Source organism: Blennius ocellaris (assembly GCF_963422515.1).
Source record: "Blennius ocellaris genome assembly, chromosome: 1".
Taxonomy (NCBI): domain Eukaryota; kingdom Metazoa; phylum Chordata; class Actinopteri; order Blenniiformes; family Blenniidae; genus Blennius; species Blennius ocellaris.
In genome coordinates, this window is record NC_137650.1 from 7,712,453 (window position 1) to 7,731,584 (window position 19,132).

The following is a 19,132-nucleotide window of genomic DNA, read 5'->3' on the forward strand; positions in this document are numbered from 1 at the left end:
CCCTGTTTGCTAACATGCGCTTCTCAGTATAGAGATGGTCATTTCTTCTAAACCTTTATTTGCTTATGTAAATAAAGGTTGGGATATGTATTCCTCATTATTTTGGGCGAACTGCTCTGTGGACTAAATACCTGCCAGCCAGTAGATATGGCATTGTTGAATCAGGCAAAGGGAAGCAAAGCTGGACCACAGATGATAGGCTGTCAGCCAGAGAGAGAGTTTATACACTCCGGAGGACTCTGAATGCCAGTCAGTGTCGAGTGAAACCAGCTACCATGGAGGTGCCAGGTGTTCCATGAATTCCAAACACCATGTCTCCTTGTGTATACTGTACATTTAATTACCAGAGAAGGAAATGTCCTCCATTTGTAAGTACCCTACCTGTGTAAGTTCTTAACGTGGGGACGGGGATACACATATTGACTTTCTAATAGAAATGCTGTTTGACTCAGGAGCTGTTTTTGCATCGTATCCCATTTTCAGGCAAATCCAAGACCTTATCTGTGTCCTGACATTTCTGAGGAAAAAGTCTCTGAGCTTTTCAAACCATAAAACTGCCTCTCAAATCCCAGCGACTACCTTTAAATGAAGGCATTACTATCAGGACTGCCATTTTCAAGTAGACTTTTGACTGAACTGCCAGAAACCATGTGGCATCTAAAGGGAATCTTCTCCTCTTAGGGGGTGACGGTTTAGCAGGGGATCCAAGGTTTTATCTGACAGTGGGGTGGATGTCTGTTACCAGCATTCCCATTGCACAAAGTGTTCTTACAAAATTGAGAATCTCAGTTTCTGCCACTGCCAGGCTGCAGATTAAAGCCAAATCTAAAGCTTTCCCCAGGCCAAAGAGGGATTGATAAAAGGCCAAGGCCGCCAGTATTTATTTATTTATTTATTTTCTCACTATCACTTGAAAAGATGTGATCTGTCACTTAAACGGTGAAATCACAACTCAAACCACTATGGGCAATTTTCTGTGTGACAGACAAATTCTGCATGCTGCAATCACTTCCATTGAGGTGACAGCAGTACGGATGTGCGTGCATGTGAGCACACATACACGGGTGTAGAAATCTGTCTTGTTTGTAATGCCAATGGAGGCATGTCTGCAGAATAACAATGTCTATAAAAGGTTTAGTTTACACATCCGCTTCCCAGCTGAGCCATCCGCCATTAGAATGTGTGAGATGAGCAGCTCCATGGCTAAGCTTATCGGGTCTAATGTGACGATCTGTCATGCATGTGGTGCGGTGCCTCGCCTCACACATCCATCTGAGCACTGAGCCTCAACATATGTTCTCCACCCCCATCCAAAACATCAATATTTGGACATTTGTACATGGCAAATGTAATTCATAAGCACCAAGACAAACAGATGCTCTCATATATACCGTTAATGACACAGAAATACACTCACACGCGATGCACAGTACCGTTCACCCACCCGTGCATTATTTCAGAATATGTACCAAACAGGAGTTAAACAAACATGCACATCCATCACATGCATAAATACGGTGCTGCAGAAACCCCACACATGCCATGCATGTGCATATAAATACTGTGAATACATTTTGGAACTGTTTTGTTCTGTCAAGTCTGGTAAAATGTGGAGTTTTGGATACAGAGTCCATACAGCTGTGTGAGAGGAATCTCTGAAAGTGTTGGAAGGTTCAATGTGTAATGATTTAGTCTTTTATGTTCCACTTATTTTTCTGAAAATTAAAAGGCAGAGGATTTCTAAAGAAAAGGATGATTGCATAGGTGTCAGTAAGCATGAACTCAAACAGTAAACACAAAGATATGGTTGACAGCATCATCTCGCCTCTGTAACCTGTGCAATAGTGCACAAAACTGCTCCAGCAGTAGCTGGCTACTTGTGTGCTGACACCGTGTCTCGTGACTCGGCAAGCAGTCATCATTGCAGCGCTCAGAGGTGAGCTGTCCATTGGTATTCAGAGCAGGGCTCTGCACAGATGGTAGGCAGAGTGAGTGGGGAGGCCACCAGCAAGGCAGGTAACCTCTCCTCTGAGCCCGTAGGCTCCCCCTCCCGCGCAAAACCCCACACCCTCTTTTGAGGCGCCCTCCACAGACATAGAACCATATTCAGTACAGGCAAGTGCACGGAGTGTAATGATGTATTAACTGTCTGTTTTCCACTGACAGCTGGATGCAGAGGCCAGTGATCTGCTAAAGGAGCTGCAGAACAAACTCAACACAGTGCTTGATGAGCTCAGCGGAGTGTTTGGCTCCAGGTGAGGTTTGGGGAGGTATAAAATAAGTTTGTGTGCGTTCGTGCGTGATTGTGTGCAAGTTTCCACTCATGTGAATACGTCTGCTTGTGATCATTTTCAATTGGGCAACAGTTCGCTTCAAGTCTTGCTCTGTCAACTATATTGTACAACAAGTCTCCTTAGTTATTGATAGACATGTATTCAAAATTTAATTGGTTCAAGCTCTCGTGCTGTGCAGTGTTCTTTGCAAGCGCGGTGAGTTACTCAACATTTCAGCCCAAAGAAAAGACACATCTGCTCCTCACTCCTTACAATAATATAATAGAAACAGCAGGTGTAAGCTGGCACTTTCACGAAGCAGCTGACATTGAGTGCTGCAGTGAACAACGTGTAAAGTGTTTAAAAGGCTGTTCCCTGTCCATCACACAGTTTTAAACCCGTGATCGAAGACTGTGTAAAGCAGATGAACCAGGAGCTGGTCCAGATGAAAGGTCCGATCAAAGGCAACAATCCTGCGTTGGACGCGGAAACTGTCCTCCGGCCTCTTATGGATCTTCTGGATAAGAAGTAGGTATCCTGTGAATGCAATATAGTAACAGTAGAGCTTTATCCTCCATTGGTCTTACCCTATCTAACCCTATTAAATTGAAAGAAATCATTTCAAGCTGTGTATTTCAACTAAAGAAATCACTGTCGAAACAATGGAAATGCATCATTTACAATACAAAGTACTGTTACGGTAATGGTGCATTAATGTTCTATTATAGCAGTGCTGGTGGTGAATGAGTAGGTTGGCAGGTTGATTTCAAATCCCAATATTGATGAGTTGATGCTCCATCCATGTGTCAGAAGAGTTCTTGGGCAACATTTTAAAACCCTTATGATGAGCACCTCTAATGGCAGCCTTCACCGTTTCAAAGTCCTTTTACCTTCAGCAGAAGTTCTCCTTTTAGACTCTGCACTCTTTTGCTGAAAACCATAATAAACTTTTTTTAAACCTCTGAGCACTGCTCTCCCTGTGAACTCACCCACACCGTGAAGCAACCGACAAAATCTGTTTTCCATCGCCACATTATTAGTCATGTTTCTTCCTCTAAGATTAATCTTGAGGCTGTATTTCCAACTTTCATTCTCATGCTGCTCCTTTGGGGTTGCTAAAGTACAAGACAATCATGATCACTGCCAAAAGAGAAAGAGTAGCAATGTTTTGCTCTAAAATTCAACTTGTTGGCTTTATTTATGTTTGTGGCATTCTTGAACATCATTCTTGAAAGAGCTGATATAGTTCAGCGGAGCACCTGAAGTCATTCTCAACCATTTGTTAAAGCAACATCAAGGCCAATGGGGTGTTATAGGGAATCCTCTTAATAATATGGAAATACCAAATCCTTCCTCCTGTCTCTGAGACTCTGCTTTCACAATGGGCTAAGATTAAAGCAGAAAGCGCCTGCATTTATTCTATGAATCACAGGTGTTTTTCCTTCTTTTAATCGTATTATTTATGAGGACTTCACCACTTGGAGCCCGCAGCCACGTTGGCTCAGCCGTAGACACGTGTTTCAAGTGTTTGACCTGACAAGTGCTCCTCTTTGCTGCTTCACAGTTTGATGTTATTTGCCAAGATCTGTGAGAAGACAGTGCTGAAACGAGTCCTCAAAGAGCTGTGGAAAATTGTGCTGAACACCATCGAGAGAACAATCGTTCTGCCTCCGCTGAGTGACCAGAGCGTGAGTTTGAACAATTATCTGTCTCTTTACCTTTTTCCCCTTCTCTTTTCATCCCTCAGCTTGACCACTTCCTCCCTCTTGTCCACCTGTCTCTCGTTTTGTCCATCTGTTCAGCTCTCTTCTGCTCCATCACAACACTCAAAAAAAACATGGGATATCAGTCTCATACTGATTTCAATTTGTTTGTGTTGTATTGTTGTTTCCAGAATAGTTCAAATGCAATAATGTCAAGCTTTATTTGTGTTCTGTTTTTTTATTGCTGGCATTGTGTTGTGTATTCATATTTAGATTATTAATAAAGGATTTGTTTTATTGGTGCTGATACAGTATTTCACCATGTGAAATGTGTCTGATTCACCCAACAGCAAGGAGCTCAGATGATCTTCAGTGCTGCCAAGGACTTGGGACAACTGTCCAAACTGAAGGTAACTATTGGATGATGATTGAATGTGTCCTATAACTTTTAAAGTCATTCTGTCTAAAACCTCGCATTTTTGGTTCTTAAAAGACTTCAAAAAGAAAACATTCACTACAGTCAGACATCATATTGTGAGCAGTCTTACAAACGGGTTATGGATTATAAGTGAATAAATAATTTTTAAAAAAAAGTCACAGAGAGCTGCACTATACTCACTTTTTGATCCTTTTCTAGAAAACACATGGCTTTTGCTTTTGGAACTGCACATAATAGGATCGTAAAGTACACTGAATGACCCGAAAGGGATTATATTTAACCTCTTAATGAGCATGTTTTATGAAAGTAGTTTAGGATAAGATGAGGAGTGCCATCTGCCATTTGGGTTTCCTGTTCAAATGCTGCTGTTATGAAGGCAGATTTGCTGAAGCGCAGACTAAGAAAAGACAAAAGGCCTGACTGTGTGATCAAACAAGTGAAAAACAAGGTAAATAAAACTATACAGAATCGGTTGAATTGTCTCTTCCTGCCAGAGATAATTGATGAAGTGAATCAGGCTGTTGAAGATTCAGCTCTAGAGACTAATCTATATATCCAGCTGCCGTATGATGATACAGGTAATACAATAAAATGAATAAACTACTGAGGAAAGGCTTGAAGGAACAAATTCTTCTCCTTGTGGCATTTGTGTAAGAGCTGCATAGTCTCAATGTAAGGGACTTGTGCACTATTGTACTAAAAATGCTTAAAACAACAAGAAAATATCTTAAGACCTTGTTATTCATTGGTAAAGCGCAATCGCATTCTGCAGAAAGCCACCGAAAACAAAGAAACACAGAAAGTTACAGCGTTACGTAAGACCATATAGGCTTTGATATTGTGCATTACAGTTGATGCGACATAAGTAGGCAGGTGTCTAATTGCCGCTTTGACTGGAGGATGTTTAATCCCCTGAGCTCTACGTAGTGAAGCAGTGGAATGGATCAGTGGCAATGCTGTAGTTTCACTAACAAATATGCTTTGACAGTACCTCTGAGAGGTATTTCACTCCTCACACAGGGGGTCCAAACACTGAATGTGTGTTCACTGGTGTACGTATACGTGCGTGTTCTGTATTTGCTCGCCTCCTTCTTTGTCTTGTGTGAGACTCTGATTGTCAGATGTCCTTTGAGACAGCATTTGGGTACTGATCATCAGTGCACAGATGGGTGTTTCTACCTCCCAAAGCATTAAAGTGCTTTATCATCCTCTTGTTATTCATGATTATGACTGATTGTCTCATTCACTCGTTGTAGTGTTTTCCGTTCATTCGTTCATCAGATGATCTTATGAGTCAGATTTTGTGAGATCTTTATTGTTTTTGTTGATGTTGTGGGTTTGCCTGTACTTAGTTGTATCTTTATTTAATAAATTTTCACAGTTTTTATTTTATTCCCTTGCTGTGACTTTTGTAACCTTTGTGGTGGATTTACTGGAAGAGCCAAAGAGGTTTTTAGTGCTGATATGCTGCTTCCCTATAACACATAATGAAATTTGTGCGCAGGACCACTTTGCCAACTACGTCCTCTGACCTCCACAAATCCTTTGCCCATCTCCACTGAGCACTTATCTGTTAAACCAAATATGTTACACAAGCTGGTTTGTAGTGTTTTATCTTCAATCCCTTGTGGATTTGATGGGAATGTAACCGTTCCTATAAAAGACTTGTGGATTCACAAGTTTAAATGGAAAAAAAAAAATGCTGATTGAAACATTTATCCAAGTCGACTGCCTCTTATGGACAAAAATAGCTTAACAACACCTGGCTGAAAAAGACGTCAGAATCCATACAATATCCAAGCATAGATGTCGATTAAAGCCATTTATCCCTTATGTTGGTAAAACTGGTTCAATAATAAAAAAAAAAATGTTTTATTCAAATTTCAGCTTGATCCATGTGTCTTTGCTTTGTGTTTCATTTGGAAATTGCAAAATACAGTTTAACAGCTTTTCACCTTGCACGTGCATCCTCCAGTTATGTTGGTTAACTATTAAGATTCAACACCAACATGCAGTTTTGCTGGGAAACAAGATGGGAAATCCTTCTATTTAGATCTGGTTGTTGCTGAAACTGCTGACTTATTATTACTGCCTTTGGGAAGAAAATATGTTGTGCTCTCATGGTGATGAATGGCACTGGCGAAACAGTGCATGTAAAATAAATGTGTTTATATTGTGTGGAAAGTGCTCCAACTTGAAAGCAGTGCAGAGTTGAATTAAAATGTAAAATGAGAAATGGATTTCCACCTTCTGAATGCCACAATAGAAATGTTGCTCCCAATGGATTGACAGCACTTTGTATAGCAGCAGCCTCATTGGTACATGAATGTGTTTGTGAATGGACGAATGTGATTAACCATGTAAAGCGCTTTGGGACTCCTCGTGGAGTTGAAAAAAAAAAAAGCACGATATAAGTTAAATCCATTTGACCATTTGACCATTTTACCATTTACCATGTGTATACCTGTAAGAGTGTGTGATGATGACTGTATATTCACCAAAAAAAATCAAATCTCAGGTACAATATTTTGCCTCGCCCTCCTTCTAAGACCTTTCCAAAAGCATCTATTTATGTGGAAACATTGCACTCTGATTTGGACCAACGACTGCAGCCATGACTGCGTCAGTGATTTGGTTCCTTCGAAGCCGGTTTCATAAAACATTAATGCTGCTCTATCTTTGCCCTGTAAGGGAAACACCTGGGAAATAAAGCAGTGCCACCAGTTATTTACTGTAATCAATTCACAACTCAGGAAAGCTCCAATTACAATTGACAAAAACATTTTTCATGATTAAAATAGATTTTTAGAGTGCTGCTGTGAGACAGCGAGACTTAAATTTATCACTCGGCGCTTTAAATGACTGCAGCTGGTTCTGTTTTTGTCTGAGTCTCAAGTGGCTTGGCTCACCTAAGGTCATTACCATTATCCTGGAGAAACAGTTTGAAATTTAAAGAGTCTGAACGTAACCTGCGATGGGATGTTTTCGCCCACCGCAGTGGTTCACGTTGTCTGGTATCTCTCCAGGAGCATGTCATTCGAGAGGAAGCCAGAAGTCTGACACCACGTCAGTGTGCAGCCATGGACCTTGTGCTTCCCACCATCAAGGTGAGTTATTCTCCCTTTTTTTTTTTCTCTGTTGATAATAATGTTTCTTTCACATGAATGGCTAATTTTGACCTTTAAAAAGCACAGCAGATGCACGTGGTACAACTGAGATATGCAAATGACTTAACTGAGCATATTGCAAATCAAAGACAAAATGTGTGTGTGTGCAGCCGAGAAATCTGCTTTTAGGACACCAGGGGCTTAGGTGTTACTTTATACCAAGTGTTGTTTCCTTCTGTTCTCTTAAACCTCCGATTTATAGTACAGCCACCAACTGTTGTGACTAATGTGGACTCCAAATGTCGGTATGTTTTGAATGTTGAAAATCACAAATTATCCAGACCAATTAAAGTAACTTTCAAATTTTGAAACTCTCTTTCATCAATTTACCAGGAAAGATTTAATTTCTTGACTGGAAAGATTTGTTAGATAAATAAAGAAATATTATTTCTTCTTATGTAAATAAAAAACTAAAACCTTGTAATCAGGGTTTTAATGAGCTGCTCTAAATCAATGCTGTTTTGATCTCTGATATTTCTTGATTAGCTCTAACAAAGAGATTTGGTGCATTTGAATTATTAGCACATTCAGCATGCTGGGGAAAACAAATAGTTACAGAACAACAGATTCTTGTAGCGATTAGATTAATTTTAGGGGCACGATTAACATCCCGGATAAATAAAAGTTGCTCGGACCCCTGCAGCGAAAAGCAAACCATTCAAATGTTTCTGCCTCATCACTGTTTTAGTGGGAGATATTAAACCTTTTCAAAAACAAGGCTCCGTTACTCAGGGACAAGAGAAGAGTTATGGGGAGGTGCCACCAGGCAACAGTGCATCATAAAGTGCAGAGAAAACTAATTGATTTCGCTGTCACAGAGGAAACTACCTGCAGGTTCAGATCAATCACGTCACTGGAATTCTTCTCATTAGTATTCTAATGAGAAGAGTCAATTAGCAGAGTTGAACTGGGGAGAATGAGCTGATCAGATGAGATTTACCTCCAGTCTAAACAGACAAATGGGAGACATACATTAAAAGTGAACACTTTTAGTACGTCAACTATAAATGACCCCAGAGGAATCGTGGCTACAGCCAAGAAAATATAAATATGGATAATTGGCAAGAGTCCTTCAGATTTCCACAAGCAAGAACATATTCAACAGGGTAAAATGTTTGTAGTGAAAAAATAAAACAGTCAACTCAGTAAATGTCCTTCAATATTTACCCCAAAAATGGATTTAAGGATTACCCCGCTGAAAATGCTTCATTCTGACTGAACTTTGAACCTCTGAAAATTAATGGCGAGGATAATGGGTAAATGCAGTGACCCAGAGAGGAGCTGTTTTTAAAAGATTCCCAGTAATGCTTCATTTGCTCCTTTGTTTGAACTCTGACCTGTGAGCTTATTGCGAGAGAGGCCCGTGGCGGTTCTCACATCACCTTTAGATTTCATGTTGAAAATTGTTTATACGTCTATTCAGTGCAAAGTGCATCGATAGGTAGACGAATAAACAAGTTGTGATGTGATGTGATTACCGGTGGTCTGCTACATTCCCGGATCGTCACAGTGGGTACATGAGTGAAAAAGAATTTAAGAAACAAACTCACTTTCCTCGCCTCTCGGCCACAACTGGCAATAAATAAATACAAATTTAGCAAACAGAAATAAGGGCATGTTAGGAATATAATAAATATAAGGATTACAAGAAAGATCGATGGGGAAACTCAGGGGAATAGACACGTTGAAAGGATGGATGGGTGTCGGAGGATTTTGCCAGAAGCAGGTTCATATTTTAAGCCTTCAGGTGGATTCAGGTCTTCGTGCCAGAGGCCTCTCAGTGCAGCAGCCCAGCGGTAACACTGTTAGCATCCCCAAACATGACCTGCCCACGTTATTTAATCACTCAGAATATTGTAACAAGTGATTAGATTTGCTTTTTTTTTTTTTTTTTTTTTTTTATTAAATAAACATAAAATGCAACAAATAGGATTAACAATGACTCGCAATAACCAGCAGCGAAATGCATTTACGTGCAGGCTCTAAATACCAAACGTCTTCTTCCATCCGGCATGACATTTCTATCGCAGAGAAAACGGAGAGAGACACACACATTCACATTCACACCTATGGGTAATTTAAACACACCTATTGGTCTGTAATGTGTTTTTGGAGTGTGGCAGGGGACTGAAGCGCCTGTTAAAAAAATACGTGTCGAGAACATGTAGACCTTGCCGACTAAAACGCGCAACCAGCCATAAATATGTTTATAAAAAAAAGTCCTTGCAGTGTGAACGCATGCTCCTTCCTTTCCTTTTCTTCATTAACTCCACCCATGAGTCACGTCTGCACGCCAGATCATGTACAGATCACGAAAGGCACATGCCGGTCAAATTGTATGACTCACGAGTCGTTGGTGAGGCAGAAAGCAGCGTCTCCCGTTGTGTTGAGTCACTGCCAAGCACTGACCTGACACAAGTCAAGAAATATTAGCCAGCGTCGGCTCTGCTGTGGTGTCCCTCTGTGTTTGATGAGGTTGGCGTGGCTCGAATATCACCTGGCAGCTGTAATCCAATTCACGCACCATGTCCCTGTCTACTGTATTTGTTTTGTTCTCTGCTTCTGAAAGTTTAGTGTGTGCCAACTTATTGAGTTGCGTCACGACAACAGTCTCCAAAGTGACACCGGGAACACCCTGACTCCTTTGTTTTTTGTAGTGATCTCTTTTTTTTTTTGTTTACACATGTGGGAGTAGTGAAACCAATTGTAAAGAATGCAAACACTCGCCTTGTCCGCCTCCATGAGGCTTACTGACACACAAATGTGTAATAATTATCCAAGCAGGGGATCCAGATTTAAAGACATTGTAATTAGACGGCGAAGTCGTTATTGCTGTCGTCCCCTGCTTGGAAAATACATGCTGTATTCCTAATGCCAGGTTGTTTGGTAGCCAACTTTAACTTGTTGTTTTGCACACACTTAAAAGAGGTTCTCTTTTTGTCCTGCGGTTCTTTAAGATGGATTTTTTTTTCTCTTTTCATGCAGCAATACTTCCATGCTGGAGGAAATGGACTGAAGAAAACCTTCCTTGAAAAGAGTCCTGACATGAAGTCCCTCAAATATGCTCTTAGCCTTTACACTCAACCTACAGATGCCTTGATCAAGAAATATATATGCACCCAAACCTCTCAAGGTAAGGAGCACGGCTGGGTTACTCTGTTTGATTAAAAGCTGTTTTCTCTGTCCATTAAGATTGTCTGGTTTAGGGTAAGAAAGTGTTTATCAAAGCACAGTGGAAGGGGTTCAAAAGATGTGGGGAAAAAGTGGACAGACTGCAGAGCAGCACTTAAACACTTTTGTGAAGTGACCGATCAGTGAAACCTAACAAAGTGTGGTGGTGAAATGGTTCTCTCAGAGTGGATTTAATTGCAGCAGTTGTTCACAGTTCACTGTATTTGGAACAGGAAGCTTCATGCCCCCCCTCTTCAAATCACTGGCTTCATCAAACCTTTTTTTGTCCCTCTCACTCTCATCTCCAACTGTACCACAGCGATATGTGTGTTCTGAGGATCTCCTGGAGACACTTCATTTTACTTGCACTAATTACATTTATCCTCTCACTGCATGTCCTTTTTCTTTCGCTGTAAATAAACAAACACATAATCAAAGTATCTGTGGGATCTCCACAGCCATCTTCTTTCCCCATCCATGACAAATGTTTAATATAAATGTGTTGTATGAACCTCAGAATTCCCTTTAATGCTCTGTGCTCACTCTCCCTCTCCATCAACAGTGACCCACTTTAATGTGTTGTCGTCTCATTCATCTTTCTCAATATGGAGGGGTTATTTTTTTCCTCCTCCTCGGTCTCTGTAACAAGACAGAAATACCTTGAGATGTCCAGAGATGCTGCAGAAGGAATTCTGCCCAGCGGGGCGTTGAAGCTTTAAGTTCCTGCTCGCCTCGGTGTGCTCAGCCTTGCAGAATGCTTCACAGGCAGGCGGGAGGATGCAAAGAGGCTGTGGGAGAAGACGAGTCAGCCAGGCAGCCAGCAGGCCAACCAGCATCGCCGCCCTCACTGACTGACAGATGGGCCCAGACGTGCTGTTTCGTTACGTGCTATTTTGAGAACGCTCGACGTCGCTCTCTCTCTCTCTCTCTCCGCCCCACGTCTCTCTACCCATCCCACCCCCGACTCTAATTTCACACCGTGTTTTCTCTCTTTATCTGAGGAGGTCTAATGTCTATAAGTGGAAGTAGTGAGGTGGTTGATGTGCATTAGGTCAGTAAACAGTGCAGAGATGTGCTGATGCTTGATGTAGCACAGTGGACACTGTTCCATTAATCACCAACCAACCCTTGTGCTCTGACACTGACACATTTAGACTGTGGCATGCACTACTTCCACCCTGCCAAGTGTGCTTGTGGAAGCATACGTGTCCCTCTGTTTTGTCAGGGAGCTGACTGAGTACTTTATACTTTATGAAAAATGCAAAAACTGAACTGAATAGAACGTTGGATATTGAAAAATCAATTTGTCTTGTGATTTGAGCTAAATTAAATGCGTTAAGTTACGCTCTCGACGGAGACCATATACTATTTGGAGAAACAACAAGGATTTAGATCGTTTTAACATCATGAAGAAGTTGCAAAATAAAATGACATTCCTCATTTGTTCACAAAGGTGTTGATATAAACAATTGTTCATAAAACAAAGCGTGAGGTATTGAACTCTGAACATATTTAATTGACATTGTTTACACTCACTTCGTCTGGCTATACATTCTGCGCTGATTCATTGTTTAAGGTTATTAGCTTCTAGGCTTACATCTGACAATGTTCTGTCTGTGCAAGTGAGACAACATCCAAAATGAGGATGGAAGTGATGCATTTAATAAAAAAGAAGTCCCATTACAATGAATGCCTCGTACACACTATCCTATCTTTTTGCATATCTTTACATCTAGTCCCCTGACCCAACTCTGCCACCTTTGTTTTATCCACTTTGTATTTCTGTTATCTTCATTGTCCATGATTTGTCTTACTCACACTGTCTCTCAAACTGCCAGACTCACTGTCTGCAGTGTGCATCTGTTTGTTAAGGCACTAACTAGGTGTGCTGTGCAGAAAAGTTACAGAATCAATTCAGCTGTAGCACTATTTAAACGGATAGCTGAGGGAAATGTGCAGTGGCATGGCTTTGTTAATTCCCGGCAAGTCCAGGGTTTAACAGGAGCAGCAGCAGCGGCGGGGTCTGTTTCTCCCCTTCCCCCGGCCTCCCGGGGTATCGTCACAATAAATCTCGAGGCTTGTTTCTTCATTACCAGCTATAATGGGCACTGCGTGTTCGGCACATATTGATTAGCTATTGGATCTACATGTACCTTCATCAACCACAGTGGCACTTGCCTCCCCGTGTTGAGCATGCTTGTCCTGGTCGAGGGGTGATACAGAGGGCCGCAGAAGGAGGTGGTGCAAGGATTTATTTTCACAGTTTGTGCAGCCCGTGCACAATGCCATCTCTAAAGCCTTTTCACCTGTCATGTTTTTGTTTAGCTTTGTCACATCTCTGCTGCTTCTTGATTGCATTGCTTTCAATCGGTAATAAGTTGCGTGCAACCTGTGTTTTGTATTCCCATTGAGTGAAACAGTTCGATGATTTCATCATGTACGGCATTATTTATTTCGTGAATTCCTCCAAGCCACCTGCCTTTTCTCTAGGCCTTCAAACCAGACAGAATATTTCATGTTTCTTGTTGTTTTTTCCCGGATTGTTCTTGTTCAGCCTGAAGCTAAAGGAAAGCCTGGCTTTGCTTAACAGGGTGCTGCTGTATCAAGTTGAATTCAAGTCTACTCTCCTGCTGCTTTTCTTAAGTTTAGTCTTGTAGCTTTGACACACCATGAGGTGTTTATACACAGCTTTTTCAATACATTTTTGATACCAAAAAAGAAAAAAAAGAAATGCTTCACCCAGGTTTGGATTTTGTCTCTTTTATAGCTGATCGCTCTCTTTCTCTCCTTGGCTTCCTCTCTGCATCTTTCCCCATTACTTGGATTTTTTTTTTTTCTTCATTATGCCTTTCTAATTCTCCTGTTGCTGTCTTGGTATGTGTCCAGGTCAGTCATCCAATGGATCGGTGGGGGAGGCGTCATTGCAAGTGAATCTCATCTCTCACCCTGGCACCGGAGAGCACAAAGTCAGCGTGAAGGGTGAGTCTTTTTTTTTTTTCTTACACTGAGGCCTGTTTTTCCTCATTTCTATTCAAATGTATTCACACCTGCTAATATTCTCAGACTCAATCTCAGTTGTCCAGAGAGAGCTGCTTTGTCCACAGTGATCAGCATGATCCGATAATGTTGAATTGAGAAAGTGCAGTTCCAAAACTGCTTCTGTGTGAATTTTGTATGTTTTTCCCTTTGTCTTTGTCTGTTTTCTCAGCGTATCCTCACTCCTCCCAAACTCCATGTTTGAGGTTAATTGGAGATTCTAGAAATGCCCGTCGGTGTGATTGTCAGTGTGTTGGTTAAATAAAGCTTATCGAAGATGGACGGAAGAAACAAAATCCAAAAAACAGGCCTGACAGTGGAAGTTCTTTGGTTGTTTTGTTTTTTTTTGTATCGGGCTATAAAAAGTGGTACCTTAGCCTTGGAACATATGATTTATGAATCTGAGTCATCTATATTTTTGTTGCCTGTATTTTTATCATAAAGCCAACATGCAGCGTGGGTTTATGTATGAGAGTGCAGTTCCGCTGGTTGTTTTCAATTCTTTTACCCTGACTGAGTTCTAGCAGCTATCAGAGGAATTGCAGTAAAGTGTTGTTCAGACATTCATGTTCCCTAGAGGATGGAGATTAACGTTGATTATGATTCGACTTGCTTCGAGTACCAATAGTTTATGCGCCATCGAATCTGATGTTCTGCAAAAAAATTTTTACAGATAGTTTCACATTCCGTGCAACATAAAAATAAATGGCAGCCCCGCAATCTTAGAGCCATCAGTTTCTCCACTTTGTGTTAAGTTGTAGTCATCACATTTGAGAATAAATATGGAATAAATTCAGAGAGAAAACAAGACAAACAGCTTTGTGAAATGTCACAATTTAGCCTGTTTACAGAACCATAGAACCTGAATTTACTGTGAGTAACCGGATAGTAGTAGAAATGATCAAATAAGCCAGGTTAACCCGTTTCAGTTCTTTATTGCGGTTCTGACTGGAAATATTAGCAGATGTACACACTATGTCGAGTTTTCATTTAATGTGAAATTAAACTCGCCTCCCCTACAGTTACACAACAATCAAGTCTTTGTTGACTTGCCACTGCTGCATGTCATGTTTGTTGTCTTTTGTCTTCTACTCACATTTGAACTATGTCACTTCCATTGTCTACTTTTTCCCCCACACTTGCACAATTATAAAAGAAAACCTATAGAAATGATGTAGATGGGTACACATGCACAAAGGCACATTTTGCTGAATACCACTTGATTAATTGAATAACTCCAAAAATTAGACAATGATCTGATTTTTAGAGTACCAGTACATGTAAATCAGGGTCATTGTTGCTGCCCAAATCTTTAAATATATGTATATTTTTGCATGTCCAATAAAGGCTGAAGCAAAGACATCACTATACCACAGATTACTTGAGTGTTAATATACAGAACTACTTGTCCAAAAGATTTTATTTGCCTGTTCACGCATTTGTACGTCTGACTGCAGGTCTAGTGTCTTGAACACCTCATTTTTGGGCTAAGTGTGTTGATTCCCATCCTTGTTCAGCCCATTAAGGCCTAAAGCAAGATGAATGCAGTTGTTCCCCCAAAGCCAGATGTTCTGTGAATGTGTCTGTATGATGCCATTTCAGGAATACATGTGGGAAAAGGTGAAATCGTGTCACATTGAGCTCTGAAGTGAGAAACACTCGCTCACTGCAGTCATAAAAAGATGGAACCAAATGGTGCCTCAGTTCTAATTGGTTTGAATAGGCATAGCTGCTTTAACCTCATGTCTATTACTGCTTATTTTGGGATCTGGTATTTCCGTAACAACAATTTAACACAGCTAAAAACATGAAACACGTAGCTGCAGTGATATTACCACCACACACAAACACACAGCAGTTGGAATCAGAAACTCTGGCACCGTGACAATATGATTGCTAGTTTGGTTAGGTTATAATTTTGATCATATTTATACATGTTTTTTTTTTTGCATTTCATCCTCACAGGTTGAGAAACAGAACTATGTTTCATTTATGTCCACATTTTCCAGAATTATCACTTGTGCTTATCACTGAGCAAAGGATGAAATTTAAAATTGAGCAGTTGTGACAGCACACTGCTGCTGCAGTACAGCTTGGCGAACCTGCTGTATCAATCAGCATCTCTTGTCTCCTTCATGGTGGATTTATCCTTTGTACATTTTTGGGAATGTCAGAGCAGGATGTTGAGTCTGGCGAGAAATCCTTGCAGTTTGATTTACAGGGACTAACACCCTGAGATGTTTACCATTAATGTTCCAGATAAGTGGAAATGGCCGTGCTATCAGGCTCTGTTGTACCTGTTCAGACTCTGTATCCCAGAGTAATACAACATTTTCTACATTTTCTCTGGTTATCTGAAGGAATAAGATAACTGCCAGCCTAAAAATAGAAATCAGAGCTGGGAATACAACTTATTATTTGTTGGATGCATCTTGTTCAATATTGGTCTTTATTTGTTCTCTTCTGAACTGTGTCATCAATTGATTTCATCTGTGATCTTCAGTGGTGGGAGTGAACAACCTCATCTGGCAGACCAGCGCCATGTTCCGCCCGTTCGTAGAGGTCAACGCCATCGGTCCACACCTGGCTGACAAGAAGCGCAAATTCAGCACCAAGACCAAGAATAACAATTGGTCACCAAAGTACAATGAAACATTCCAGTAGTGAGTATTGTGTTTCCTGGTTGGTGCTTCGATCCATCCCCTTCAATCATCGAATATACTCAAGAAAGTCTATACTCTGAAAAGACCTATTTCCATTTGGTAAATTTAATTTGAACAAAAACAATATAATACCATCTCAACAGAAACCTTGGTACTTGTTTGAGGCATGCCAGCCCAGTGTGGCAGTTGTAATTTTCATAATTTAGTTGTTTGATTGATCTTGTGCACAATAAAACAATGTTGACACTGCAGGTTGCTGCACTGAAATCTCAACCAAACATCAAAATTGGCCAGTTTTAGTGAAAAATGGAACCCCAACTTGGAATTCCAAGGTGAGGAACAATCAGGATTTCATCAACTCGCCATTCTGTCTGCAGACGTTTGCAGGGGATGTTTGCAGAGCTTTGAAAAGAAAACAAAATGTTGAACAACGTTTCAGTTTTTCATATTCACACGGTTGAGGAGAATCCAGAGACTGCTTTTGCAGTCTTATCCCTTCTCGAGCACTACATGTTCCCGCCACGCCAAGTCGCAGAGGCAACAGTGAGCTTAACGTGAGTGGTTACGGCATCAGTGCAGAGCTGTTGGCGACTCTCCTGGCGTTGGCAGTGGAATTTTAAACGGTTGTTAAGTTCTCCGAGAAAATTAAGAAACAGCCTTTAGAAACTGCCTCGTGAACAGTGATTGCTAACAAGAAATATCAACTTCACTCACACAACATGCTTGAATTGACCCATTTCAACTCACATACGAATAATGAAAACAAGGCCAAAATTGTTTGTTTTTTTATACTTTTTTGACTGCACCATTACTTGTACATTTGCAATCTCCATTCAATTTGTCCATACTGGTTGTTTTCGGTCTCTGACTTCGACCTCTCTCCTCGTCTCTTCTCCCAGTGTTCTGAGTAATGAACACGGGCCGGAGGCCTACGAGCTGCACGTCTCAGTAAAGGACTACTGCTTTGCCCGCGAGGACCGCATCATCGGCATGACGGTCATCCAGCTCCGAGAGCTGGCGGACAAGGGCAGCTGCTCCGCCTGCTACCCGCTGGTGAAGAGCATCTCCATGGACGAAACCGGCCTCACCATCATGAGGATACTCTCTCAAAGGACCCACGACGAGGTGGCCAAAGAGTTTGTGCGTCTCAAGACCGACACGCGCTCAGCGGAGGAAGTGTCATAATTCAGAGTGAAAAAAAAAATGCAGTGTGAAAAAAAAACAAAGCAAGTTGTGTTGTCTTAAAGCGAGAGATAGAAAGAGAACAGTGGAGGGCCAGAAAGCAGTGGAAGCAAGATGGGAAACAACGGCAGTGGAAGAAGAGGTTGTCCAAAGAGAAGCAGGGGAGGCCCAGATGGGGCGAGGCAGTGAAAGAGGGAGAGAGAGAGAGAGAGTGAGTTGTGTTTGTTTGTTTGTTTGTTTTCGTGCATGTGCGTAAAACATCTGTTGGAATGTTCATTTTAAAACTACAGTATGTACAAGTGTTTACTTACCGTATGCTTACTATTAAGTACTATATTCTACGAGTTATGTTAATGAGACATGATACCTTTTGTACAACATTTAGTCTTTTTGAACAGAGATTTGTTCCAATAAAGTGCCAAACCAGTGGAGAAAAAAACAAAAAGAACAAAATCAACGTATATGAATTATGGTGAACTTAGTATGTTTGAAATTTGCTCGATTATTTTGTCCGGTGTAAGTCATTTTCTGACCGTGTGGCGTTCTGATTGTTGCAGAGTTGTTCATTTTGCACCCCTCGTTTTTTGGCTTCACGTTCTTCCACACAGCACTGTTGTGCATGTCCTCTTCTCGGTCATGTCTCTCCCATGATTCCACAGTGACCGCCGAGCAGGGTCCTGTCCCCTTGCCTTCAAACTCTTTGTATTTTAAGTCCGACCTGAAAATAGACCGTGTTTTTTTAAATGGCGATGACTGCTATGTAAACCTTCATAGGTGTTTGTAATTTTATAACCATGACAACAATGACGACAGCCTCCAGTGCTACCAGTCTTTAGCAGAAAGTGTGGAAATGTTTTTTCTTTTTCTTTGGGCTTTTTTGTTCTTTCATTTTGGCCATCGGCTTCCAGCCTTTCTGAATGACCACTGTGAACATGAGCTTTGGAAGGCAAGCTTACATGACATTGCTGACAGTTTGATATTATTGTTTCATATTTTTTCCGATAACTTTGTTCCTGATAAACTGCCAAAGTTATATAAAATATTTGTACAAAAGCAATTCATTACATGTATGAAGATACATATGTACATGTGATCTATTACTTTTTCAATGCTTAATATTTGATTGTTGATAGGGTGGTACTAAGATTTTATTTTTTTTATTTCCTCTGAAGCTGTTAACTAATATGAGAGTTGCACATGTTACTTTACACATTAATTATATCAGCTTCTGTCATTGGAATTATTTTTCTTCATAAAGGAAAGAGTCTAACATTTGGTAAATATGCAACATTCCTATGTATTGCACTGATGGCGAATTGTATGTCATGTAAATATATTTAGTGAGATATTGTACAAAAGTCTACTTTTCTTCTATGTGCATAAAGTATGTGCAAATGTGGTACAACATCCGGGTCATTTTCAACAATTGTCCAATAAGCTTCCCTTTAACTCTGATGTATTTATCTTATTCTCACAATTTTCATAACTTTGCCTCAAT

At 40.7% G+C, this 19,132-nt stretch overlaps 1 protein-coding gene across 1 annotated transcript in view; it reads left to right on the top strand.

The window, feature by feature from the left end:
* unc13c (unc-13 homolog C (C. elegans)) overlaps positions 1-18,915 on the top strand; it is a gene marked incomplete at its 5' end in the record, with an annotated part of 113,607 nt that extends 94,692 nt beyond the window's left edge. The window contains 9 exons of the mRNA XM_080499578.1: positions 2,167-2,255; positions 2,664-2,801; positions 3,838-3,961; positions 4,327-4,386; positions 7,442-7,522; positions 10,568-10,715; positions 13,640-13,732; positions 16,293-16,452; positions 17,352-18,915. Of these exons, the coding sequence (XP_080355704.1) occupies positions 2,167-2,255; positions 2,664-2,801; positions 3,838-3,961; positions 4,327-4,386; positions 7,442-7,522; positions 10,568-10,715; positions 13,640-13,732; positions 16,293-16,452; positions 17,352-17,637 (1,179 nt within the window). The 3' untranslated portion in view covers positions 17,638-18,915. The remainder of the gene's footprint in view (positions 1-2,166; positions 2,256-2,663; positions 2,802-3,837; positions 3,962-4,326; positions 4,387-7,441; positions 7,523-10,567; positions 10,716-13,639; positions 13,733-16,292; positions 16,453-17,351) is intronic.
* Positions 18,916-19,132: the final 217 nt, after the last annotated feature.